At 45.4% G+C, this 26,868-nt stretch overlaps 1 protein-coding gene across 1 annotated transcript in view; it reads left to right on the top strand.

Annotated features, from left to right (window-relative positions):
- Nucleotides 1–13,121, top strand: part of dock2 (dedicator of cytokinesis 2) — a 58,194-nt gene extending 45,073 nt beyond the window's left edge. The window contains exons 27-51 of the mRNA XM_084681082.1: nt 456–554; nt 727–821; nt 1,958–2,036; nt 2,180–2,280; nt 2,617–2,675; nt 2,850–2,998; nt 3,370–3,455; nt 3,731–3,887; nt 5,142–5,182; nt 6,622–6,712; nt 7,738–7,848; nt 8,014–8,103; nt 8,615–8,719; nt 9,082–9,223; nt 9,437–9,518; nt 9,751–9,835; nt 10,173–10,259; nt 10,340–10,516; nt 10,833–10,916; nt 11,095–11,232; nt 11,411–11,535; nt 11,805–11,997; nt 12,212–12,317; nt 12,404–12,555; nt 12,662–13,121. Coding sequence (XP_084537208.1) covers nt 456–554; nt 727–821; nt 1,958–2,036; nt 2,180–2,280; nt 2,617–2,675; nt 2,850–2,998; nt 3,370–3,455; nt 3,731–3,887; nt 5,142–5,182; nt 6,622–6,712; nt 7,738–7,848; nt 8,014–8,103; nt 8,615–8,719; nt 9,082–9,223; nt 9,437–9,518; nt 9,751–9,835; nt 10,173–10,259; nt 10,340–10,516; nt 10,833–10,916; nt 11,095–11,232; nt 11,411–11,535; nt 11,805–11,997; nt 12,212–12,317; nt 12,404–12,555; nt 12,662–12,724 — 2,697 coding nt within the window. The 3' untranslated portion in view covers nt 12,725–13,121. The remainder of the gene's footprint in view (nt 1–455; nt 555–726; nt 822–1,957; nt 2,037–2,179; nt 2,281–2,616; nt 2,676–2,849; nt 2,999–3,369; nt 3,456–3,730; nt 3,888–5,141; nt 5,183–6,621; nt 6,713–7,737; nt 7,849–8,013; nt 8,104–8,614; nt 8,720–9,081; nt 9,224–9,436; nt 9,519–9,750; nt 9,836–10,172; nt 10,260–10,339; nt 10,517–10,832; nt 10,917–11,094; nt 11,233–11,410; nt 11,536–11,804; nt 11,998–12,211; nt 12,318–12,403; nt 12,556–12,661) is intronic.
- The last annotated feature ends 13,747 nt before the right edge of the window (nt 13,122–26,868 follow it).

Genomic DNA, 26,868 nt, shown 5'->3' with positions numbered 1-26,868 from the left:
TATCCCAGTCAAAGATAAACACCTAGGACTCTAATCCCTGTAAATGAATTGGGACATGATTCATTGTAGAACGTAAACAAACTAAAACTAAAAACAACTGGAGATTGATGAGAAGCTGAGACTTCCTTGCTAGTAATGCTCAAGTTATCAGAAGATGCAAACATAAAAATGTGCTGTTGAGATTCACAATTTGTGATGCAGCTTTGAATCATAAACTAGGTTCACTCTTGACATGCCAATATGTCATAACATGAGCTATGGCTTCCAGACAATAATTCAACTGCTGTGTGTGTTCAAGTTTTATGTTTGGTTTATTGTCCTTTGTAACAAGTATACAGACAGATTGGAGTGTTTAGGTCCTGCTCCTCCTAACTGTGTGTGTGTGTGTACGAGCATGGGGTTGTGTGTTGGCCGTCACATAACTGTGTTTGTGTGTGTGTGTGGGTGTGTACCAGTCCAGGGTGGTGGCCTGCATGACAGCAATCCTCAGCCAGATGGAAGACAGTCACTACTCGCGCTACATTGAAACCTTCTCTGGAACATGCGACTTGGTGGTAAGTCCTGACACACAACACATATACACATATACACATACACACAGAGCCACATACATAATGCATACAGTAATCATAACACACACACACACACACACATAAAGTAAGACACCACACACACATCCAAAGTGAAGTATCACACACACACTAACACACTCTGGGGGGTTTACAGGACTTCCTCATGGAGACCTTCCTGCTGTTTAAGGATCTGATCGGAAAACATGTGTATCCATCTGATTGGATGGCCATGATCATGGTGCAGAATAGGTATCACACACACACACACATCATGGTTAGCTCCATGGTCATGCCGAGACCAGGTTGTGAGCCCAGCAGGGTCCACAGGGTCCATCAGAGGTATGACGTTTATCTGGTTGAGGTTAATGCAATTAGCTGGCATCAGGCCGGTATAAGCCTTTAGGCCTAGTTGGTTGGTAGGCGGCTAGCATGAAACTAATGTTAGCCTAGTGGGTAAGCAGGTGGCTAAGGCTAATCTTAGCCTGATAGGTAGGTGGATAGCATAAGGCTAATGTTAGCTTAGTTTATAGGAAGGCAGTTAGTATGATGTTAATGTTAACAGCACGACAGAAGTTTGTAGTGTGAGCATGTTAGTGGACAAAGTAGACATACAAAACAAAGTCCACCCAGTTTGCTGCTTGGCTGAAGTTTGGTTTTGAATGTCGTGTAGTGTACGTGTTCTGTTTGTGTTCGTGTTGCTGTGGGTATCTGGGAGATATTCACTGAGCATGTGTTGGACAGCATTGCAGACTTACAGAAAGAAATACACCAACACACACACACATACACACCCTCAGTCAGAGAATGATAAGGGACATGGAGACCGTTGGGGAGATATGAGCAGATAGGCAAAGAATCTAAGAAAGAAATGAGAAAGGGAAAAGGAGGATTGATTCTTTTCCCAGATACTGTTGACATAGACAGATTGCATTTGACTTTCCTTCCTATTTTAGTAAACTTTCACATCGCAAACTGTATGTCGCAAGCAGTTTTTGGCAATGTAGAGTGCCAGAGTAAGTCAGGTTAATTAAGATCATACTGTAGTTATCTCTAATTCACATCAAGGGAGTTCACCCTGATGATAATTACAAAACATTAAAAAGCAATGTATTTTACAAGGGTATAAGGTCAAATAAATAAAATAATTGTGAGAAGTATTGACCACTAAACCTACCCGGAAGGCTAAGCGATAGTGGTCAGCTATCTTTAATATTCTGTGAAATATAAATGTATTGTTAACTGTTTTGACATTCCAACTCTTTTTGACTTTTCTATCCAGGTAGTACTGAAGTAATAGAGGATCATGGGACTTTTTCTCAGGTGTTCCTCAGCTTGTGTGTAGAGTTTTGATCTGTGTTTGTGTTGTCTGGTGTCTTCTCCATCAGAGTATTCCTTAGGGCCATCAACACTTATGCAGACACCATGAACCTCAAGTTTCTTAACAACAACGACTTTGAAGTACAGGTCGGTGTGTGCTTGAGTGTGTGTGTGTATTTGACAGGCAACGCTCGTCAGTATCAATCCAGTTCCCGCTTGAGCTTACCTGGATTTTATCTTGAATCACTTTCTGTCTCTCACTCTTTTTCTCTCCCTATCTCCATCATTAGCTGTGGAATAACTACTTTCATTTGGCTGTGGCGTTTATTACCCAAGAGTCCTTGCAGCTTCAGCACTTCTCCCCCACCAAGAGAACCAAGATCCTGGCCAAGTGAGTCACATCCCCTCGTCCAATCGCCTGACTCACAGTCAAGATTGGGTCTAGACCAATTGAGACTTTGAGGATTCTTTTTCCTTTTAGGTTGATTTTTGTCAAGACTCATTATAGGTAGATTGCTATCAAACTATGCAGTTGTTTTAATGTCTCACACTGTCGAGACTCATTCAAGGCAGAGCGCTACGAGACAAAGCCATGAATTGTTTGTTTATTCTCAACAAAGGATACACATGGAGTATCTGAAACTTTCACATAGTCGTCGATACGAGCCCTGTTGGGTTGTTGATGTGTGAGTCCTCTTGTACTGAATAGTGGCTGTCTCATCTGCAGGTATGGAGACATGAGGAGACTCATTGGTTTTGCCATTAGGGACATTTGGTACAAACTTGGTAAGAAGAGACAGAAGAACAGTGTATGTGTGTATACACACGTGTGCGTGTGTGTGTGCGAGCAATGTTCACTGTACAGTACATTCATACATTTATGAGCATTTGTTACTCAAGGGACCCTCAGTGTTGTGTGTGTACGTGTGTACGTGTGTGTGTGTGTGTGTGTGTGTGTAGGCAGTCATAAGATCTGCTTCATCCCTGGCATGGTGGGCCCCATCCTGGAGATGACTCTCATCCCAGAGGAGGAGCTGAGAAGGGCCACCATCCCCATCTTCTTCGACATGATGCTGTGTGAATACACACACTCCTCACACTTCCAGAAGGTAAGGGACACACACACTAGATCGTCTGTGCATGCACACATACTTAGTTTGATTTACTTGATGTGTAATGTAGATAGATATGAACTCCTTTCATGTCAAAGCACACCTCTCTTTACGCCATTTTCATTCTGTTTTTTTCACTGCCTTGCTCTCCATTTTGCTCTCTTTATTTCAATCTCTCCAAACATTTCAATCTTCTCATCTCACTCTCTTTCTCAAATAATCTTTCTCCTCTTTCAATCCATTCTAATTTATTTTCCCTTTCTCTCCTTCTCATTTCCCTCTCTCCCTCTCTCCCTCTCTCCCTCTCTCCCTCTCTTCCTCTATCCCTCTCTCCCTCTCTCCATTTCTCCCTCTCTCCCTCCCTCCAGTTTGAGAATGAGATCATCCTAAAGCTGGACCATGAGGTGGAGGGAGGTGGAGGAGATGAGAGATACATGCAGCTGCTGGAGACCATGTGGGTAACTCCTCTCAGCCAATCCATTCATAGCCCCAGGCGGTCAATCACCTCATCCATAACAATCGTTCTTATGCATCTGCTGCAAGGCATGGTATCAGGAATCAGGCCCTATTGATTGTTTTGTATGTCTGTGTGACTGTGTGTGTTTTTCTGTACCTGTACCTCTGTGTATGGGCGTCCATTTGTGTGTGTGTTTTGCAAGCTTTGCTGTGCAAATGTGTGTGTTTTTACATAAATGTGTGCTCCGTATTATATGTGTGTGTGTGTAACAGTCTGTTGGAGTGTTCAGCGGAGTACCCGTCGCTAAAGCCAGAGGTCGAGCACTTTGTCGCCTTGGTGAAGGGACTCCTGATTCGTCTCCTTGACTACCGCACCGTCAGGAGCGACGACAGCCGCAACAATCGCATGTGCTGCACTGTCAATCTCCTGGTAAGCTCCACCCTCTTAGGAAGTAACATAGACCATTACACAGCACGTTTCTTATGGTTTCTTATGGAAAGCTTTTTCTCCTTTTCCCTCCCTTCACAATCTTTTGAAGGTCCTGACAGATCAGTTATTCATCTCCACCTCCGGTTGACTGTTTGCAGTTGGTTGCATCAACTTCCATTGTCATTCTTTTGTTTTCAGATGTCAAGTAAAAAAGAGCCCCAATATTTGTCAGACCAAATACGTAGTTAACCTCTTCAGCAATAAAAACATACAGTACTGTATGATGACATACGTAACATCCACATCAACATCCAGAATACTCACACAGCATTTCATCATTCAGAGTATTGTGACGTGACTAAACACACAGTTAGAACAAAATCAATAAATACAAAGACAGAGTCCCAGGCTGTGATAGGCTGGTGTGTGTGTGTTCGTGGAGACTGTTCTCATCTCTGCAGCTGGTGGTAGCTCTCCTTCAGCCCAGGGCTATGCATTAGCCATTCCGTTTTATTTGTGCCTGTTTGGAAAGCCAAGTTTGTGAGGCTAACAAACATTAGCACTGCCTTTCACCCACATGCATTACCTCAAGCTAACAGATGTTGCTGTGGCTGCTCATCTACATACAGAACTAAACCTTGGGCCAACAGATGTCCGTGTACTGTCTCTTCCACATACTTTACATTAGGCTAACAGACAGTGTGGCGTCTCATCCCCATACTGTGTACATAACCTTACGTTAACAGACATTAGGATATCTCCTTATTTGCTTTCCATCTCCTGCGTGAGGCTAGATATTAGCACTACAAGGGGCTTTTCAACAGATCCCAACAACACATCTGTACCAGCGCCTCACATCTGTCCTGTTGTCTGCTCAAACAGTATTCTGTAGAGGTGTGTGTCTGTCTGTCTGTCTGTGTGTGTCTGTCTGTCTGTCTGTCTGTCTGTCTGTGTGTGTGTTTGTGTGTCAAAGATGTCTCCTTCTGTGCGAGTGCCGGTCATGAGACTGCAGGTCATATCCAGTCGTACCGCTCGTCTGCTCTCCTAAGACATCGTTAAACTTCATTACTGTATACAAGGAATATGTGTTGCTTTGAAACACACACACACACACACACCTACACCCTGCTGCTCTCTGAAGCATGCAAATGGACACACACACGGGTGAGCACACACTCACCCAGACCAACACAAACTGTGAACTCACTAATCGGTAAATCGGTAAAAGTAACAAAACTGTCTCTTGTGTTGCAGAATTTCTACAAAGATATAAACCGAGAAGGGATGTATATCAGGTACAACATTTAAGTGTGTGTATAAATGGATGGATGTGTGCATGTATGAATGATATACTGAGGACTAGTTGCCATGCATATGACATGAGTGTCATGTGTGAGATGTGACCTTGTCTAGGACTGAGTGTCAGTGTGTGAATGTGAGTGAGTGTGTGTGTGTGTGTGTGTGTGTGTGTGTGTGTGTGTATGTATAATCTGACAAGGGATTATCTCAGTCCTGCTGAATTAATGTCAAAATCCAGAGGATCAAGCCCTCATCTCACTGCAACATGTGAACTCGTTTTAGGACGGAAAGATGATGAGGGGGTGCGGGGGTGGGGGGGATAGAAAGAGAGAACAGTGAGTGTGTGTGGAGAAGGAGAGATGGTCCACTCATGGTGGGATCAAGACTAGCGTAGTGAGAATAGGTACAGCAATAGAGGGATGGCTCAGGAAGGAGAGGTTAGTCAAACAGCTGAAGTAGTGAGCAGCAGACCCACCTGCAGAAAGAGAGAAATGAACGGATGGAAATAAAGATGGAGAGACAGAATCTATTTGTCCAGACTGCCTCATAGTTTTCCAGTCCCATGAACAAACTCAACATTTTACATTTAGTCATTTAGCAGACGCTCTTATCCAGAGCGACTTACAGTAAGCACAGGGACATTCTCTCCGAGGCAAGTAGGGTCAAGTGCCCTGCCCAAGGACACAACGTCATTTGGCACAGCCGGGAATCGAACAGACAACCTTCTGATTAAATGCCCGACTCCCTAACCGCTCAGCCATCTGACCCCCATGTTAAGACTGGTTCTCGACTATGCTCTGCTACTGACAGGAGAGAACGAGAGAATAAAGGGAACAAGAGAGATAGATGGGTCGAGGGACAGAGTGAGAGAAAAACGTAAGAGAGAGATGTAAAAAACAAATGCAATAAATTAATGGTGGGGGGGGGGGGTTGAGTGACAGGTAGATGCACTATGATTCTCTAGAGAGGCATAGCAAGAGGTTGGCGTACACAAAGAAATGACAACGGGAATATAACAAGAGAAGGATGCCAGCTGGATGGCGAGTTGGGATAGAGAAATGTTGGGATGGGTTTCTGCCCTCTGTCTCATTAAAGATCCATGTGTTTGTCAGTGTTGATATGAGACACATACTCACTGAAAACTTCAAACAGACACTCACATACACTCGCACACTTGTATAACTTTATCAGCATGAACACACACATACACACACACACCATCCCTAATTTATAGACTTCCTTGTGAATTATGGAGATTCAGGATGTTCGTCTCCTCTGGTTTGACAGTGTTAAGGTCAAACTGCAGTAGCGTGCATGCTCTCATGCTTGGGCCAGAAGCTCTGGCTTCTGTGGTGAACAGAGACATCTAGTGGCTTGAATGTTGACTTGCGGTCTGATGCAGAGTGTGTGTGTGTGTGTGTGTGTTTGACTACAGATACCTCTACAAGCTGCGAGACCTTCACCTGGATGTAGAAAACTACACAGAGGCAGCGTACACCCTGCTACTGCACTCTCGTCTGCTTAAGGTACACCTCACACACTGTCACACCTGATCCAGGTACACCTCACACACTGTCACACCTGATCCAGGTCCACCTCACACACTGTCACACCTGATCCAGGTCCACCTCACACACTGTCACACCTGATCCAGGTACACCTCACACACTGTCACACCTGATCCAGGTCCACCTCACACACTGTCACACCTGATCCAGGTACACCTCACACACTGTCACACCTGATCCAGGTACACCTCACACACTGTCACACCTGATCCAGGTACACCTCACACACTGTCACACCTGATCCAGGTACACCTCACACACTGTCACACCCGATCCAGGTCCACCTCACACACTGTCACACGATATCTTTCTCTGATAAAGAGTGAGGGATTCAGGGAACTGGTGAATTCATTTGATCCATGCCACACTCCAAGCTAAGGGCGAGCATGGTCGGTTTTTATTAGTTGATAAATGGATTCCCGCAGCGCCAGCCAATGGGCATTACTCCGGCTGATGAAGTCCAGAGGTGGGTTTATGGCATTGCGCTGGCCTCCGCGTCTGGGTTACTATGGTGATTTATGGTGTGAGCGTGTGCGAGGGACTGGGAGACCCCAACCTCTCTATCTCTCCATCTCTTTTATGGAGCTGTTACAGGCTTGGACAAAGAGCCTGAAGAGAGGCCTGCAGAGGCACACACACACACATACATACACATACACATACACACATACACGTACACAAAAAAACACTCCCATAACTGTGGTCATGCCGGAGTTTAATGGAGTTCTTAAATGTTCTTATAGTTGACATCAATCAGTTTCACCTGTCACACCAGCAGTAGAGTCAGAGATAAAAGCATGAGGATGCTCAGATAAGCACTAGCCTCTCACAGTTCCACCCAGAGCCTTTTATCGATCCTAGATGTGTGTTTCTGCATCTTTGGCTTTCTCTCCCTCCTCCCGTCCCTCCTTTCATTTCTTCATCCCTCTCTTCCTCCCTTCCTCTATTCCTTCCCGTCCCTTTGCCTTTCCTCCATCCCTCAGTGGTGTGATGACCCATGCAACCCCCAGTTTGAGATCCAGGGCTCCCACACCCAGCGGCAGCTGAAGGAGACGCTCTATGACACCATCATTGACTACTTCGACAAGGGCAAGGTCAGGCCCAGATACACACTGTCTCCACATGGCGCTAAGCTAAACAAAATTAAGATCAAATAAACTAAACTAAGCTATATTAAGCTGAAATAAGACAACTGATAACAAACTGCTGTTCCCAGTATTCTTTAGTCAATGTGTGTGTGTGTGTGTGTGTGTGTGCAGATGTGGGAGGAGGCCATCACTCTGTGTAAGGAGCTGGCTGACCAATATGAGTTGGAGGTGTTTGACTATGAGCTTCTCAGCAAGAGATTGGTGAGACAAAACACACACATACATCCACAGACGCACAGACGTTTGCAACACGTTTATCATCCAGCTCACATCCACTCATTCTGTAAACCTTCAGTGACTCCCATCTCTCTCTCTCTCTCTCTCTCTCTCTCTCTCTCTCTCTCTCTCTCTCTCTCTCTCTCTCTCTCTCTCTCTCTCTCTCTCTCTCTCTCACATTCTCTCTAATTCTCCTTTATCCTAAGGTGTGACACCGTCTGGTATTATTTTACAATACCTTCTCCCTCTCCACCTCCTCCCTCTCCTCTCCCCACTCCCCAGAGAGACTACATAAATATGACAGATACTGCCCTTGGCATGTGTTCTTATCTGTCCTCCATTTTTCACTCTTGAAAATGCGTTATTTAGCCGGGAGTGTTGTTGAGATATGAATGCTGTGCTTCACCATACATATCAATCTCTTTCTCGCTCTCCTTCTCTCTGTCATCTCCACCCCGCTTTCCCTCTCCACCCCGCTCTTCCTCTCTCCCTCTAGGAGAAGCAGGCTAAGTTCTATGAGAACATCATGAAGATCCTGAGGCCCAAACTTGACTACTTTGCAGTGGGGTACTATGGACAGGGCTACCCTGCTTTCCTCAGGGTGTGTATTTGTGTGTGGGCTGCGTGCATGCGTGCGAGAGAGAGAGAGAGACGGAGAGAGGGAGAGAGAGAGGGAGAGAGGGAGAGAGGGAGGGAGGAGGAGGGGGAGGGAGAGGGAGAGGGAGAGGGAGAGGGAGAGGGAGAGGGAGAGGGAGAGGGAGAGAGAGAGGGAGAGAGGGAGAGAGGGAGGGAGGAGGAGGGGGAGGGAGAGGGAGAGGGAGAGAGGAGGGAGAGTGAGGGGGGGGATCAACAGTGAGAGAGAGAGAGAGAGAGACAGAGAGGACAGACTTGGAATTTATTTATGGTATGCCCAGTTATTCATGGTATGTATGTGTGTGTGTGTGTGTGTGTGTGTGTGAGCAGAACAAGGTGTTCATCCACCGGGGGAAGGACTTTGAGCGCAGGGAGGACTTTCTGAATGAGCTGATGAGTCAGTTCCCCAGCGCCGTGTGTCTCAACATCACCACCATGCCTGAGGACGACATCAAGAACTCCCCCATGCAGTGTATCCTCTCACACACACACACACACACACACACACACACACACACACACACACAGGCACATACATGTATGGATATAAACACACAAACACACACCCACAAATGGCTCCACACCAATACACACCGACACAGATGCATCTGCAAACACACAGTCCAGACACACACACACACGCTGGCTAGGTGCTAGGTTGATGTCCCTGACGAGGCCTTGTCAGACATCCAGTGTTTCACCGTCCAGACGGTGCTGGAGATCCCACCTCGTCTGAAGAGCAAGCCTGTTCCAGACCAGATCATCAAGTCAGCCTCACTCTCTTTCTGCCTCCCTTCTACTCTCTCTTTGTCTTCCTTATCCCTCTCTCCTCAACCTTTCTCTGTCTATCTCCCACTCCCACCTTCCTTTCGCTCTCTTTTTGTACTCCATTTTTGAATTCTGAACCAGTATTATGCTGCTTGTATGGTACATGGTCAATGTTGGCGTTGAAACGTGCATTGTGTGCATGCAAAGGTGATGATATTTCTGTTTCTGTAGCTTCTACAAATCCAACTACGTTCAGCGTTTCCACTACTCCAGACCAGTTAGAAAGGGCTCTGTTGACCCCAGCAATGAGTTTGTTGTAAGTGCCTGGAAGGCTGGCTGACTGACTGAATTACAGATTGTTATTGACCATCCATCACCATTTATTATCTGTTTATTTCATTTATCTCTGTCTGCTTCTCTGTCATTCTCCTCTCTATGTTTATTTCCTTGTCTCTTATTCTCTCATGTGTTGATTTCCTTCTGTCTTCATTTCATTCCTCTCTCTCTCTCTCTCTCTCTCTCTCTCTCTCTCTCTCTCTCTCTCTCTCTCTCTCTCTCTCTCTCTCTCTCTCTCTCTCTCTCTCTCTCTCTCTCTCTCTCTCTCTCTCTCTCCCCTCTCCTCTCCTCTCCTCCCCTCCCCTCCCCTCCCCAAGTCTATGTGGATTGAGCGTACCACCTTCACAACTGTGTACAAACTCCCGGGGATCCTGCGCGGGTTTGAGGCCACAGACACGAAACATGTGAGTGTGTTTCTTTATGTTTCTGTGTGTGTCCTGTCCTGTATGCTAGTAGAACAGTCTAACAGACCTGTCTATCTCAGACTACACTGAGTCCTCTGGAGAACGCCATAGAGACCATGGAGTCCACCAATGAGAAGATCCTCACCTTGATCAACCAGTACCAGGCCGACTGGAGCCTTCCCATCAACCCCCTCTCCATGCTGCTCAACGGCATCGTGGACCCCGCCGTCATGGGCGGCTTTGCCAATTACGAGAAGGTCGGACATCAAACTATCTTCATTTCCTCCAGCCAATTACAACTGTCACACACATTCAAGTCTCCATACATACTATTACCAGCAGATAAACAGTACACATTTTATTTATTTTCTGCCGACTTATATCTTACCCTTGAATTGATGGATATATATATCCTGTAGGTGGATGACATGGTTTGTGCGATGCTGTTTTTCCAATGTCTTAAGCTTAAAGTTGTAAGCTCATTGTCATTCCTAGCATGCCGTTGGTAAACAGAAATGGGTGTTATTTGAGTGTAGTTTAGAGCATGTCATGTGTTTGTGTGTGTGTGTCTAGGCTTTCTTCACTGAGGAGTACACCCAGCATCACCCTGAGGACAGAGACAAGCTGCTCCGCCTCAAAGACCTCATCGCCTGGCAGGTACTCAGGGGCACAAACATGCGCACACACACCCACACACACGTTACCATCCAGGCACACACAAACATACGCACACACACACACACTGCCATCCATTCAAGCATACACAAGCACACACATGCACCAGCATGCACAACAGTCACACACACACATGTTCTATCCCCTGCATTCCCCTTAGATCCCGTTGCTGGGCGGAGGGATCTCCCTCCATGGGAAGAGGGTGACTGACGACCTGCGACCCTTCCACGAGCGCATGGAGGACTGCTTCAAACAGCTGAGAAAGAAGGTGGAGAAGCAGTATGGAGTGAGAGAGCTGGTAAGAGGAGAGATGGGAGAAAGACAGGGAGAGAGATAGATGGAGAGACTAACACAAGAAGTACAACAGGCTGCCGCTAGCATGCTGTCGCTAGGGGAGCGAGGACCTGTGTTATATTGTACAGGAGATAACAGTGGCATTTTGACTGTTGACACCCTCTGTCATCCCTCCCTCCTAGCCTGATATGGATGACAGGAAATCCACTCGTCCACGTTCTGTCCTTCGCATGCGCCAGTCCATCATCTCTGTCTCTTCCATGCAGGGGTCTGAGTGTGGGACCCCCACCAAGTCTTTCCCTGACGGGTAACACACACTCACACACACGCGCTCATATTTATGCATGCGTGTTCCTCTTGAACTTGATACACATTGTTTACACGTTTACAGGAATGACATATTAAACATAACATCTCTACTCTCCTCTCTTGTTTGTTCTTTCTCTTCTATTCCCCCATCTCCTCTACTCTTTTCTCCTCTCTTTTGGTGTCCTCCCCCCCTCTCCTTGATGGTCCTCTCCTCATGTCTCTGCTTACCTCCCCTCTCCTTTATTTTCCTCCCTTCTGGCCTGTAAGTGGGCCCTTCAATGACAACGGCCCCCCCCGGACCCCGGTGCTGCAGCACTCCAGCGGGAGCGTCAGCACGTCTGAGGAGGGGGGGTCCGAGGGCACGGTCAAGCTGAGGAAGTCCAAAAAGGGGAGGAAGAGGAGCAGCATGATCTTCATCTCCGAGGAGAGAGAGAGAACCAGCACCTTGGACAGCAAGCGGGTGAGAGAAGAACACATGGGTGGAGAAGAAGAGAGGAGAGAGCAGAAGATGAATGTTAAGCAGCGGGGAGACGGGGACTGAAGAGAAAGAAGATTTATATATACATATGTATAGTTATACTTATTGAACATAGGTTGTTATCATTTACTTCAGTAGCAGCCTCCACTGCCAGACGGTATGTCAGTGTGCGCCTGTGCTCTCTGTCTCCCTCTAGCTGTCAAAGAAGCAAGAGTTTCGCAGTGACACCAACCTGGCAGACTCCAACGAAGGAAACGTCATGCTGACCAATGCCAACTCCAGATCCCTGCCTGCCATTACAGGTAACACACGCACGCATGCACGCACGCACGCACACCCACACACACACACAGCATATCCTGTTTTCTGACGTCTTCCTGTTCCTCAGGCCTCTCTCTCTCAGTGGTCAGTGGGACTGAGGAGGTGGAGTCAGCGCGCTCCAAGAGGGACAGTAAGAGCATGTCTGTCTGTGTGCCCGGAGACAACCGCACCCCAGACAGGCGCTCCAAAGGGGTCATCAATCTCTTCTTCAAGACCAAGGTATGGTGGGAGATGCACACAAGCACATCCACAGATGGACACACTCAGACAAAGACACACCTCATTTTGTATACTCTTTGTATGTGTTTTCACGTCTGTCTGACAGACTTCCAAGCCAGATGATGGGAAACCTGGGTCTCCGGCTGGACACAAAGCTACTCATTTCTGATGACCAGGACAGAACACAGTTCAAGTCACCAGATAACATTACTCGATCACCACATCCCCAAACTGTAGGGGATGCAGTGCCTTCATCATGAGCCATACAGCTGATCAGCTGTGCTTATTAACTTAGATACATGCAGCCACACAAATACACTCAGCTTATACACACACTTTTGCCCCTCCACTTACATACACACATGCATGTATGTACACACACATGCAACATGCTACTGTTACATTTTTGTTTACCTGTGCTATCACATCATGTAGTTCCCTCTGAAGCCTCACGGTGGCAATATTGAATCGTGCTGTCACATAGTGGTCTCCTGTCCAGTAAACAGTATTTTCCTCAAAAGTACACCTTTAGCAAACACAACAATAAAGCTGACAATTATCATCCACTATTGAGTTTTCCTTTTATTTCTTTCCCTTCAACTTTGACACTTTCAATGTGTTTCAGAACCGTTCAGGATCTCTCTGGCTCGCATACCCCACTTCTCTCATTTCCTTTCCTTCCCTCGTTATATCCTCTGGTCCTCTCATTCTGCCTCATCTCAAGCCCCCTGTCCCCCTCCCTCTTCCCCACTGTTCTTCTCCTCTCTGAGACAGGGGTGGTAGACACCCCGAGAGCTGCTGATACTGAGACTTCTAATTGGCTGTTGGGTAATCCCTAATCTGACAGCACATCAACCCAGAAATCCTTCCTCTCATTCTCCTCCCACAGGACTAGTCACAAGGGCGTGTGTGCATGTGTGAAATCCCTTGACGGGCTGACGTCGTCGAATGTTGGAGTGTGTGATTGGATAATGGAGGAGAGGGAAGAACGAGGGGAGGGAGAGGCAAGAAGCTTATTTGTTGTGAAGCATTATGAACAGATAAATGTTAGAAAGACGTCAAACATGGATTCCAAAACAGATCCCCATATTTTGGAACTTTGGAATAAGGAATACTGTCTGCCCCGCAACACTGTCTGCCCCTCAACACTGCCCCTCAACACTGTCTGCCCCTCTACACTGTCTGCCCCTCAACACTGTCTGCCCCTCAACACTGTCTGCCCCTCAACACTGTCTGCTCCTCAACACTGTCTGCTCCTCAACACTGTCTGCCCCTCTACACTGTCTGCCCGTCAACACTGTCTGCCCCTCAACACTGTCTGCCCCTCAACACTGTCTGCCCCTCAACACTGTCTGCCCCTCAACACTGTCTGCCCCTCAACACTGTCTGCCCCTCTACACTGTCTGCCCCTCAACACTGCCCCTCAACACTGTCTGCCCCTCAACACTGTCTGCCCCTCTACACTGTCTGCCCCTCAACACTGTCTGCCCCTCAACACTGTCTGCCCCTCAACACTGTCTGCCCCTCTACACTGTCTGCTCCTCAACACTGTCTGCCTCTCTTATGGTCTGCACATTTCATCTCCTGCTTGAGGAAGCCCATATTGGTATTTGACTCTCACCAAATACCAGTATACATTTGAGTTGTGTTTTAAAAGACTCTTTTTCAGGGCTGTATCCCCCTGGTGAAGGCTGACAGCAGAGCAGCAGGCTCTGGTGCTGGGGCGCTGATGGAGCTGGCAGGCCTGAGCACGTGGAGCCCCCTTGAATAACTGTAGCCAGCCTCTGCACTGAGGACCACTGACACCTGGCCAAGCTAACGTGGGTGTGAGTGTGCACACGTGTGTGTGTGTGTGTGTGTGTGTGTGTGTGTGAGGTTGGGGGGTACGATGGTGAGTGTATGTTCTATGTGTGTGTCAGCAGGGGGACTCGGGAGTGATTCAATGTGTTAGTGTGTTTCTGTGTGTGGCTGTGTGTGTGAAAGACTGTTAGACAGTGTTGAGTGTGTGTCGGCCACTCACTTAGTTTGCAATCAGACTCTGGCTGTGTGTGTCAGTCAGCCTAACGACAGCTGTGTGTCCCAGCCACAAAGGCGGGGGGGGGGGAGGAGGCAGAGGAAGAGAAACAGGAGAAGGGAGATGGACGTCCTGTGCTGAGACGAGCCATATCAGAAGCCGAGGCAGGAAACAGAGAGGAGGGAGGAGGATGTGGAGAGCAGAGGGGAGGTGGACGTGTTGATGGATGTTGAAAAGAGAGCCTGTCGAGCAGCCGTACAGTGGCGCAATGTCGACACTGGCCACGTACTGTCAACAACGCTGTCGACGGCGTGCATGTGACCTCTTCAGCCGTGACCTCATTAAAAGAGGACGCGGGTTTCTCCTTTGGCAAATGGCACGCCACTCTGGATCCCAACCCTGACCTGCCTGTCATCACAGTCAGGCCACCACAGGCTACGGCCATTCTGTTCTTCGGCTCCAATCATCATCTGCTCTGATAGCCTAACAGAGGTCAGAGAAGAAACCACTGGAGCTTTGTCGATGCCAGGGCAAAGATTCAGAGGGTCAAGGACCAGATGTCTGACCAGAATGTTAAGTGTCCCATGTCCCTAAGAAGCCTTCAATGTTGCTCTCTTGTTTGCCAATGCTTTGTTTGTCTCGTCATTATTTTGTTTTTCTGGATCTGTGGAAAATAGGCAGCCCTCAACTATGCATGTATGCTCACCCAATGCTTCACCTCATGCCTGGGAATCCTGGTCAACTGGCTTGATTTGACCAATCAGATATTTGCTCTGATCTGTGGTCGGTCAGTGACAGAAGAATTCCAGCAGGATGATGTGATGTGTTCCTGCACAGGCTCAGCTTCTCCCTACCACTCTCAGGAATCACCCTTCACCGCCCGCTGATTGGGTGGCTGCAATCAGGGAGCCTAGTTTCCAAGGTAACCCCACCCTCTCCCCAACCCCCTCCCCTTCTGTCACCCTAACTTTCTTCTCTCTTTCACTTCCTCCTTGTGTGCGGTTTCTCTTTTTTTGGGGTTCTATTCAGAGGGCAAGAGTTCTTGAAAATGTGTGTGTGTGTGATTAGCTGTCAGTCACGGCCTGTAACCACCGTTTCCCCTGCCGACGGCAGAGACATGATGCCAATCTGTCGCGTCCGCCTCTGGTTGCTCTCCAGTCGTCTGGAGACGTGCCCGCTCGCTCAGACAAGCACACTCCGACAGGGAGGAAGAGAGGGAGGGAAGAAGGAAGAGAGTCTTGGAAGTGAGAGAGGTGAGGTAGGGAGAAAGGGATGTGTCGGGAGGAAAGTGAGAAGAAGGTGAGGGTAGAGGGAGTGGAGAGGAAGATGAAAAGAAGGGAGGGAAGTGATGGATGGAGGAAGTGTAAAGGTGGAGGGAAGGACAAAACAGGGTTGACAGAGATTGAGGGATGAAGGGAGGGGGTAGAAAACATCTGGCACTTGTCTCAACCCCCTGCCTTAGTCGTTGTTGGCCGGGCTGGTGTGAGAGGAGCTGAAGAACAGCCAGAAGTAAAGGTCTGTCCCAGTGGTACTATATTCTAAAACCCCTCCATCCCTCTCCATCTGTATGGCCTTGAGCACCAGATGGGTGTTCCATACCCCAAACCGTCATTCCACTTTCTGTCTATATCTCTTTACTCTTTCTATCTATCTATCTATCTATCTATCTATCTATCTATCTCTCTCTCTCTCTCTCTCTCTCTCTCTCTCTCTCTCTCTCTCTCTCTCTCTCTCTCTCTCTCTCTCTCTCTCTCTCTCTCTCTCTCTCTCTCTCTCTCTCTCTCTCTCTCTCTCTCTCTCTCTCTCTCCCCTCTCTCACACACACACTCTCTCTCTCTATCACACTCTCTCATTCTCTCTCACACACTCTCTTTCTTTGTTAATTGGTAGACTCCAGGAGGGCTGCACTGAACCCGAGGGATAGAGGCAGTACACTGTATGCGTCTAATTAAACACAGATCTCTTATTGTTTTCTATCATCTTTCTTCCTTCTCTTTTCGCTCTCCTCCCTCTCACACCTTGTAATGCTCAATGAGCTTCTTAATTGCTCTGAGATTACCTATCAGCATGTTCTGTTTCAATGCCATCTATTGCGATCAATAAACACAACACACACATTGTACTGTACAAAGACTTTAAACACACACATTGTACTGTACAAAGACTTTGAAACACACATTGTATTGTACAAAGACTTTGAAACACACACATTGTACTGTACAAAGACTTAGAAGCACACCTAAACATGCTCACTGACAAGCACTCACATCATCTCAATATCAGAAAGTTTGCCTCTTTGAGGCTCTGTTTGTCTTGCAGCTGACAGTAGGCTGACAGTAATCACAGTGTGTGTCTGTCTGTGTGTCAGGGTCTCTGTGTCTATGTGTGCATGTCTGTTAGTGTAGCTGCATGTGTGTGTCAGAGTAAAGACGTTGATGTGAACTAAACACCACCTGGGAACTTTCTGATAGCTCTCTCAAAACCTGTCAATCACAGAGTAAGGAGACAAAAGACCAGACAAAAGAGGTAAAGAGAGAGCTCAGTCAGGAGAGAGAACAGACCATTAAAGAGATCTGTAAAGAGATCATCAAAGAATCCAGATAGGGATAGGGAGATCAGAGAGAGAGGTCAGAAGGATAGGAGGATTTTGGAAGAGCCCAAAACAGTTCCAGATGTACCAATTTAAAATCCAGTAGAATCTTTTAGAGTTTTAAAATGAATTTAGTCCACATAGTGTCGGTTTTGGCATTAAAAAGGTTCTGTTTACCTAGAAATATGTCCCATTTGGAGCCTTTGTTTCAGTCCGCTCCCCAGTATAACATTAAAAGCCCATCCCCAGAACTGTGTACTGTGATGATTAACAGTAGGGTCCTCTGTGGTCTTGGTGCCAGAACAATCAAAGAACAAGAGAGATGGTTGGGTACAGAGCAAAGAGCAAAGAGCTTGAGAGAGGGAAGAGGGAGAGTGGGAGTGAGAGGAGAGGAAGGAAGGAAAGAGGGGTGGGTTTACAGAAAAAGACTGGAGGTTCAGAGAAGGATTGGCTCTGAACAAGAGAAACGGGATGCTTTTAAACAGTGAGGAAAATTACAGCAAAACGTCTTCAAAACCAATTATCCACACGACTGGTGCCCTCAAATCCATGACAAGATACCCTGACCTTCCTCTGAATCAAAGTTAGCCAGATGCAGAATATCACAACTAAGCTTGGCTGTGCACTTTAATATCCTGACAGGGGAACCAAAAACAGCCTTGAAATAAATGAACAATAAGGCAACAAGAACAAAAGAACAGATGGTGTGATGACCTCTGGCTCGTCTAGAAGACAACTTGACTGTACTGTCTGCCTGGAATAGCTAATGAGAGAGCAAAAAAGTTCTGCAATGTGAGTTATTGTGTAAAAGCAGGGTCAAGCTTGAGTGGTTTCAAAAATATTGAGACACTGCATCACAGCACAGCAACAGCCTTTACAGTTCTTCATTTTTTCTCTGCATTACCCGAACATGTACTGTTCTTGTTGTAAAGGACATCCTGTCAATATCTAATCAGCCAATGTAGATAACACATAACACATCATTTGTGATGATACTCTCTGAGACTAAAGTGCCCTGGGTCTTTTGTAGGAACGGGATGATGGCGTGCCTGTCTCCAGATGGACACAGATGGTATCTGGATCTGCCAGAGGAGAAGGGCTAGCAGCCTCTTATCTTCAAGAACCTCTTATCTATGTGGACCGATGATGGCCTAATCTGGTGTTGTATGAGAGAGAGAGAGAGAGAGAGAGAGAGAGAGAGAGAGAGAGAGAGAGAGAGAGAGAGAGAGAGAGAGAGAGAGAGAGAGAGAGAGAGAGAGAGAGAGAGAGAGAGAGAGAGAGAGAGAGAGAGAGAGAGAGAGAGAGAGAGAGAGAGAGAGAGAGAGAGAGAGAGAGAGAGAGAGAGAGAGAGAGAGAGAGAGAGAGAGAGAGAGAGAGAGAGAGAGAGAGAGAGAGAGAGAGAGAGAGAGAGAGAGAGAGAGAGAGAGAGAGAGAGAGAGAGAGGGGGGAGGGGGGAGGGGGAGAGTTTTATCAAACTAAAACAAAAAAACTCAAAGATCTCAAATCTCTGCTCCAACTGAATGACGTCCAGAAACCCTCCTCAATCCGAAGAACTGAAAAGAATACTCCCCTCATCTCTGACATCCTTCCACTGTGAGCTGCAGTCTGTTGAACATGAAGACAGCATGCCTCTCACGATGAGCCTGTGTGGGTGTCTTGATCTTCACCTCCCTGGTCCTGCCATGCAGCCAGGGCCCCTGTGGTGTGCTCCTAGACCACCCCCTCTCTGCCAGGGAGACATGTGAAAGCCCTGCCCGGGGCTGTACACACACCACCGCAGGCGGTCTGACATGCATACCAACACACACACGTACACACACATGCCCGCAGACACACACACATATACATTCACTAACACACAGACACTTCAGTGCAAACAGAGAGGCACTGGGAGACGCATGAATGTGCATATGAATACACACACACACTTGTGCAATCTTCACATGCAGTGTCATCAGTGAGAATGTGTTGTATCTCCCTCAGTCAGGTTGTGAAATGTCAATTTGAGAGGCTCAGTTGATCTGCCTCATGATTTGATGTTGGATGATTCTATGATTATTTGCAACATGGCTACACTTGAACGCTCAATGCTCCATTAAGCGGAGGACACTTTGATTGAATGGGGTGTGCATCTGTCTGTGGGGGGGTTTGCATATTAGAGGTAACTTGAGGTAACCTGACTGTGAATGTTAGAGTGTGGGTGATTTGACTCCAAGAAGGAACTCTGTGTAGTTCCCTCTGATGTTTCCAATACATGGAAACATCACAGAGGGAACTACAAGACCTCCCTACTTGAGATCAACGCACATCAACACAAACATACCACCCCCCCCCCACACACACACACACACATAGAAACATAAATCCACTCACATCCAATTGAATCACATCCCAGAGTAAGCAGGACCTGAGCCATCCTCTTTGAGGAGCAGTGAAGCCAGAGGACCCTGGTTGTCTTGCAATGTAATGACACAGAGAGATCAATGCAGGGGCATGCATATGGTTGTCTTCCTGCTCATTACTCACACAAGTGTGCAGGCACACACAAGCACACATGTGACACACAAACAAGACTAAGTGATCATGAACACACATGCACAGACACACACATGCACAGACACACACATGCACAGACACACACATGCACACGCACATGCACAGACACGCACACGCACACATTGTGCTGTGTTTGGACTCACTATTCAATCTGTAGAGTGAATGGTATTGTCTGCTGAAATTAAATTAAAATGGAAACTATGTTATTGTCATGAAAACGGTAAAGAATAATGTAGTGTGTGTATGTAGTGTGAGTGTGTGAGTGTGTGTGTGTGTGTGTTTTTGGGTGCGTGTGCCTGCCACTCAGTGTTATGCCAGTGCAGCATGGTGGGGAGTGTCCATTTGTCTGGCTGTCAGCTTGGTTATGAGGTTGTCAGCAGCAGGGGAAAGGGCCACAATGGAGGAGGACATATCTCATCTAGACCTTCCAGCAAACGCTGCACAACACAGTACCTCATTTATCCCTCCAGACGACCACTCACAACAAATACCCCCAGGCTGGCACATGTCCAGAGGGGAGTGTGTCTGTGCCTGCATGTGTGTGTGTGTGTGTGTGTGTCTGTGTGTGTGTGTGTGTGTGTGTGTGTGTGTGTGTGTGTGTGTGTGTGTGTGTGTGTGTGTGTGTGTGTGTGTGTGTGTGTGTGTGTTTGTGTGTGGTATGTTTGTGCACATGCTTCACATGTGACTGTGAAGTAAATGTCACTCCCCACATGCACCTGTATTGAGCAAACGTCGACAAAATCACCCACCATCAGCTCCATCACCACCCACCATCAGCTCCATCACCACCCACCATCAGCTCCATCACCATCCCTCTGTGACATGCTTACGTGTAAAAAGGGCTATACAAATAAATTTGATTTGATTTGATTTGATCACCACCCACCATCAGCTCCATCACCACCCACCATCATCTCCATCACCACCCACCATCATCTCCATCACCACCCACCATCATCTCCATCACCACCCACCATCATCTCCATCACCACCCACCATCAGCTCCATCACCACCCACCATCATCTCCATCACCACCCACCATCATCTCCATCACCACCCACCATCATCTCCATCACCACCCACCATCAGCTCCATCAACACCCACCATCAGCTCCATCACCACCCATCATCTGCTCTGTCACCACTATCAACATGGTCATCATCCACTATTAGCTCCATGACCTCCATCACCACTATCACCACCCACCATCAGCTCCATCACCCCCATATGCTTCCACCTATCCTTTCTCCATGAAGTGGTATTCCATCCTTTATGTTAACACCACAAAAACTACTCTCTCTATTAGGGACCCTTTGTCACAGCTCCACTGTACTCTGCTCATAGCTCTTTCAGCTTGACATCATATTTCATCCATTCCTCTCTCTCTCACACTCTCTCTCTCTCTTTCTCTCTCTCTTTTTCTCTCTCTCTCTCTCTCTCTCTCTCTCTCTCTCCCTCCCCCCATCCCCCTCTATCTCTCTCTGTCCCTCTTTCTCTCTGTCTTTTGTTCTATCTTTCTGTGTCTCTCTCTCTGTGATAGCAGTATTGTAAAATTAAGCCTGTGTCTTTATAGTGCTTTAATAGCAGATTAAATCAGTTTCTTTATTAGCCCCCAGCTTAATAGGGACCTGCACTAAGATGATTATGAAAGTGTGAGTGTGTGTGTGTGTGCGCATGTGTGCAGTGCAATAGGTAATGTGTGCTGTATGTGTGTGTTGCCAGGTGATGTGACATTACTGTAATGTAATTTGTGTCTGTGTGCATAATTGGTTCAAACCAGTTTGCAGTATGTGTCTGAACTGGGTTCTATACATGTATCTGTGTGTGTGTCAACGTGTGTAGGTCTGTGCTTGCACATTTATGCACATTCATGTGTTTGTGTGAGCTTGTGTACGTACATTTGTGAAATAAATTGTTTATTTGTTTGTTGTTTATTTGTGTGCTTGTTTATTATTAACTTGCTTCTTAGATGTGAACTAATAATGTTTCAAGTGAAATTTTGTTCAGATATCCAACATATGAGTGGAAGCAATACAGTCACATGTACTGTAACACAAAGCAGCCAGGTGGGCACACACACACACACATAAAGATGCACATGTACGCACACACACGCATACACATGTACACACACACATGCACCGGCTTGGCATTAGTCTTCATTAGCAGTCTGATTAGGAAATGAGGCCTCAGGGTCTAATTGGAATTAGCTCCCAGCTCCTCTCAGATCTCTCTTTCTCTCTCCATCTCCCTGTCATCAATAGACACTGTATCCTCTCTCTTATCTCCCTGCTCATGACAACATATCTCTTTCCAATTGCAACCAGCGTAAGGTCCTGGAGGACTCCCCTTGGTAACACTTCACAATTAGCACAAACACTTATCTCACTCAGATCAAATCTCTTACACTTCTACATATATGCAAATTTAGGAATAAGATCTAAGATCACATGCACTTGTTTTGTATGGTTATTTCAATTAGAAAGTCATCAAAAATACCTCCAGGTAGTGTAAAAGGTAAAGTATGTGATGGTTAAGAATGTGTGTTTCCACCGTACCTGCTTCCCAAAGGTATTACAACTTCAAAAGATGGTTTGGGGTAGTTATTTCATCAAAACACACTAATCTGGAGCCATTTTTTTCGATTTTGAGTCATCATAGAGCCATTACCGCACAGGTCACCATTTCTGACGGCCGTCAGAATGTGTGACCCACAATTTTTTAAATTTCATAATCATTATTTTGTAAAAATGTGTGTTCCCACCGTAACTGCTTCCCAAAGTTATTAAAACTTCGAAAGATGGTTTGGGGTAGTTGTATCATCAATTCACACAAATCTGGAGCCTTTTTTCGATTCAAAGTAATCATAGAGCCATTACCACACAGGTCACCATTTCTGACGGCCGTCAGAATGTGTGACCCACACAAAAAAAAACGATTTTTAAAGAACGTGTGTTCCCACCGTAACTGCTTGCCAAAGGTATTACAACATCGAAAGATGGTTTGGGGTAATTATTTCATCAAAACACACTAATCTGGAACCTTTTTTTCGATTTAGAGTCATCATAGAGCCATTACCACACAGGTCACCATTTCTGACGGCCTTCAGAATATGTGAACCACAAAAATAAAATGATTTTTAAAGAATGTTTGTTCCCACCGTAACTGCTTCCCAAAGTTATTAAAACTTCGAAAGATGGTTTGGGGTAGTTATATCATCAATTCACACTAATCTGGAGCCATTCATTCCGATTTAGAGTCATCATAGAGCCATTACCACACAGGTCACCAATTCTGACGGCCGTCAGAATGTGTGACCCACAAAAATAAAACGATGTTTAAAGAATGTTTGTTCCCTCTGTAACTGCTTCCCAAAGGTATTAAATCTTCGAAAGATGATTTGGGGTAGTTATTTCATCAATTCACACAAATCTGGAGCCATTCATTCCGATTTAGAGTCATCATAGAGCCATTACCACACAGGTCACCAATTCTGACGGCCGTCAGAATGTGTGACCCACACAAAAAAAAAGATTTTTAAAGAACGTATGTTCCCACCGTAACTGCTTGCCAAAGGTATTACAACATCGAAAGATGGTTTGGGGTAGTTATTTCATCAATTCACACTAATCTGGAGCCATTCATTCCGATTTAGAGTCATCATAGAGCCATTACCACACAGGTCACCAATTCTGACGGCCGTCAGAATGTGTGACCCACAAAAATAAAACGATGTTTAAAGAATGTTTGTTCCCTCTGTAACTGCTTCCCAAAGGTATTAAATCTTCGAAAGATGATTTGGGGTAGTTATTTCATCAATTCACACTAATCTGGAGCCATTCATTCCGATTTAGAGTCATCATAGAGCCATTACCACACAGGTCACCAATTCTGACGGCCGTCAGAATGTGTGACCCACAAAAATAAAATGATTTTTAAAGAATGTTTGTTCCCTCCGTAACTGCTTCCCAAAGGTATTAAATCTTCGAAAGATGATTTGGGGTAGTTATTTCATCAATTCACACTAATATGGAGCCATTTTTTCCGATTTTGAGTCATCATAGAGCCATTACCACACAGGTCACCAATTCTGACGGCCGTCAGAATGTGTGACCCACACAAAAAAAAGATTTTTAAAGAACGTATGTTCCCACCGTAACTGCTTGCCAAAGGTATTACAACATCGAAAGATGGTTTGGGGTAGTTATTTCATCAATACACACTAATCTGGAGCCGTTTTTTTCGATTAGAGTCATCATAGAGCCATTACCACACAGGTCACCATTTCTGACGGCCGTCAGAATGTGTGACCCAAAAAAACTACATAAAAAATATTTTTTAAGAATGTGTGTTCCCCCCATAACTACTTCCCAAATGTATTAAAACTTCGAAAGATGGTTTGGGGTTGTTATTTTATCCATTTAACACTAATGTGGAGCCATTTTTCCGATTTAGAGTCATCATAGAGCCATTACCACATATAGGTCACCATTTCTGACGGCCGTCAGAATGTGTGACCCACCCAAAAAATAAAACGATTATTTAAGAATGTTTTTCCCACCTTTTCTGCTTCCAAAATGTATTAAAATTTCGAAAGATGGTCTGGGGTAGTTATTTCATCGATTTAAACTAATTTGGAGGCATTCATTCCGATTTTGAGTCATCATAGAGCCATTACCACACAGGTCACCAATTCTGACGGCCGTCAGAATGTGTGACCCACCCAAAAAATAAAACGATTATTTAAGAATGTTTGTTCCCTCCGTAACTGCTTCCCAAATGTATTAACTTCGAAAGAGGGTTAAGGGTTGTTATTTCAACAATTTAACACTCATCTGGAGCCATGTTTTCCGATTTAGAGTCATCATAGAGCCATTACCACATATAGGTCACCATTTCTGACGGCCGTCAGAATGTGTGACCCACCAAAACAATAAAACGATTATTTAAGAATGTTTTTCCCACCTTTTCTGCTTCCAAAATGTATTAAAATTTCGAAAGATGGTCTGGGGTAGTTATTTCATCGATTCAAACTAATTTGGAGCCATTTTGTTTTAATTTAGAGTCGTAATAGAGCCATTAACATAGAGGACACCATTTCTGACGACCGTCAGAATGTGTGACCCACAAAAAAAATACATGAAAAAAAGGATTTAAGAATGTGTGTTTCCACCGTAGCTGCTTCCCAAAGGTATTACAACATCAAAAGATGGTTGGAGTAGTTATTTCATCAATACACACAAATCTGGAGCCTTTTTTTCCGATTTAAAGTCATCATAGAGCCATTACCACACAGGTCACCATTTCTGACGGCCGTCAGAATGTGTGACCCACAAAAAAAATACATAAAAAAAAGGATTTAAGAATGTGTGTTTCCACCGTAGCTGCTTCCCAAAGGTATTACAACTTCGAAAGATGGTTTGGGCTGGTTATTTTATCCATTCACCCTGATCTGGAGCCATTTTATTTCGATTTTGAGTCATCATAGAGCCATTACCAGACAGGTCACCATTTCTGGAGACCGTCAGAATGTTCGACCCACACAAAAAAAAACGATTTTTAAAGAACGTGTGTTCCCACCATAACTGCTTGCCAAAGGTATTACAACATCAAAAGATGGTTGGAGTAGTTATTTCATCAATACACACAAATCTGGAGCCTTTTTTTCCGATTTAAAGTCATCATAGAGCCATTACCACACAGGTCACCATTTCTGACGGCCTTCAGAATATGTGAACCACAAAAATAAAATGATTTTTAAAGAATGTTTGTTCCCACCGTAACTGCTTCCCAAAGTTATTAAAACTTCGAAAGATGGTTTGGGGTAGTTATATCATCAATTCACACAAATCTGGAGCCATGTTTTCCGATTTTGAGTCATCATAGAGCCATTACCACACAGGTCACCATTTCTGACGGCCGTCAGAATGTGTGACTCACAATTTTTGTAATTTAATGATCATTATTTTTAAAGAATGTCTGTTCCCACCGTAACTGCTTTCCAAAGGTATTAAATCTTCGAAAGATGATTTGGGGTCGTTATTTCATCAATTCACACGAATCTGGAGCCATTCATTCCTATTTAGAGTCATCATAGAGCCATTACTACACAGGTCACCATTTCTGACGGCCGTCAGAATGTGTGACTCACAATTTTTAAATGTAATGATCAATATTTTGTAAGAATGTCTGTTCCCACCATAACTGCTTCCCAAAGTTATTAAAACTTCAAAAGATGGTTTGGGGTAGTTATATCATCAATTCACACAAATCTGGAGCCATGTTTTCCGATTTTGAGTCATCATAGAGCCATTACCGCACAGGTCACCATTTCTGACGGCCGTCAGAATGTGTGACCCACAACAACAAAAAAAAGGATTTTTAAAGAATGTGTGTTCCCACCATAACTGCTTCTCAAAGTTATTAATACTTCGAAAGATGGTTTGGGGTAGTTATTTCATCAATACAGACTTAATCTGGAGCCTTTTTTCCAATTTTGAGTCATCATAGAGCCATTACCACACAGGTCACCATTTCTGACGGCCGTCAGAATGTGTGACCCACATTTTTTTAAATTTCATAATCATTATTTTGTAAGAATGTGTGTTCCCACCTTAACTGCTTCCCAAAGTTATTAAAACTTCGAAAATTGTTTGGGGTAGTTGTATCATCAATTCACACAAATCTGGAGCCTTTTTTTCGATTTAAAGTCATCATAGAGCCACTACCACACAGGTCACCATTTCTGACGGCCGTCAGAATGTGTGACCCACACAAAAAAAACGATTTTGAAACATCGTGTGTTCCCACCGTAACTGCTTGCCGAAGGTATTACAACATCAAAAGATGGTTTGGGGTAGTTATTTCATCAATACACACTAATCTGGAGCCGTTTTTTCCGATTTAGAGTCATCATAGAGCCATTACCACATATAGGTCACCATTTCTGACGGCCGTCAGAATGTGTGACCCACCAAAAAAATGCAACGATTTTGTAAGAATGTGTGTTCCCCCCATAACTACTTCCCAAATGTATTAATACTTCGAAAGATGGTTTGGGGTTGTTATTTTATCAATTTAACAGTAATGTGGAGCCATTTTTCCGATTTAGAGTCATCGAGCCATTACCACATATAGGTCACCATTTCTGA

The sequence above is a fragment of the Hypomesus nipponensis genome, chromosome 1, assembly GCF_054491055.1.
Source record: "Hypomesus nipponensis isolate SF chromosome 1, ASM5449105v1, whole genome shotgun sequence".
NCBI lineage: Eukaryota > Metazoa > Chordata > Actinopteri > Osmeriformes > Osmeridae > Hypomesus > Hypomesus nipponensis.
This window is presented reverse-complemented; position numbering and strand designations above follow the sequence as displayed.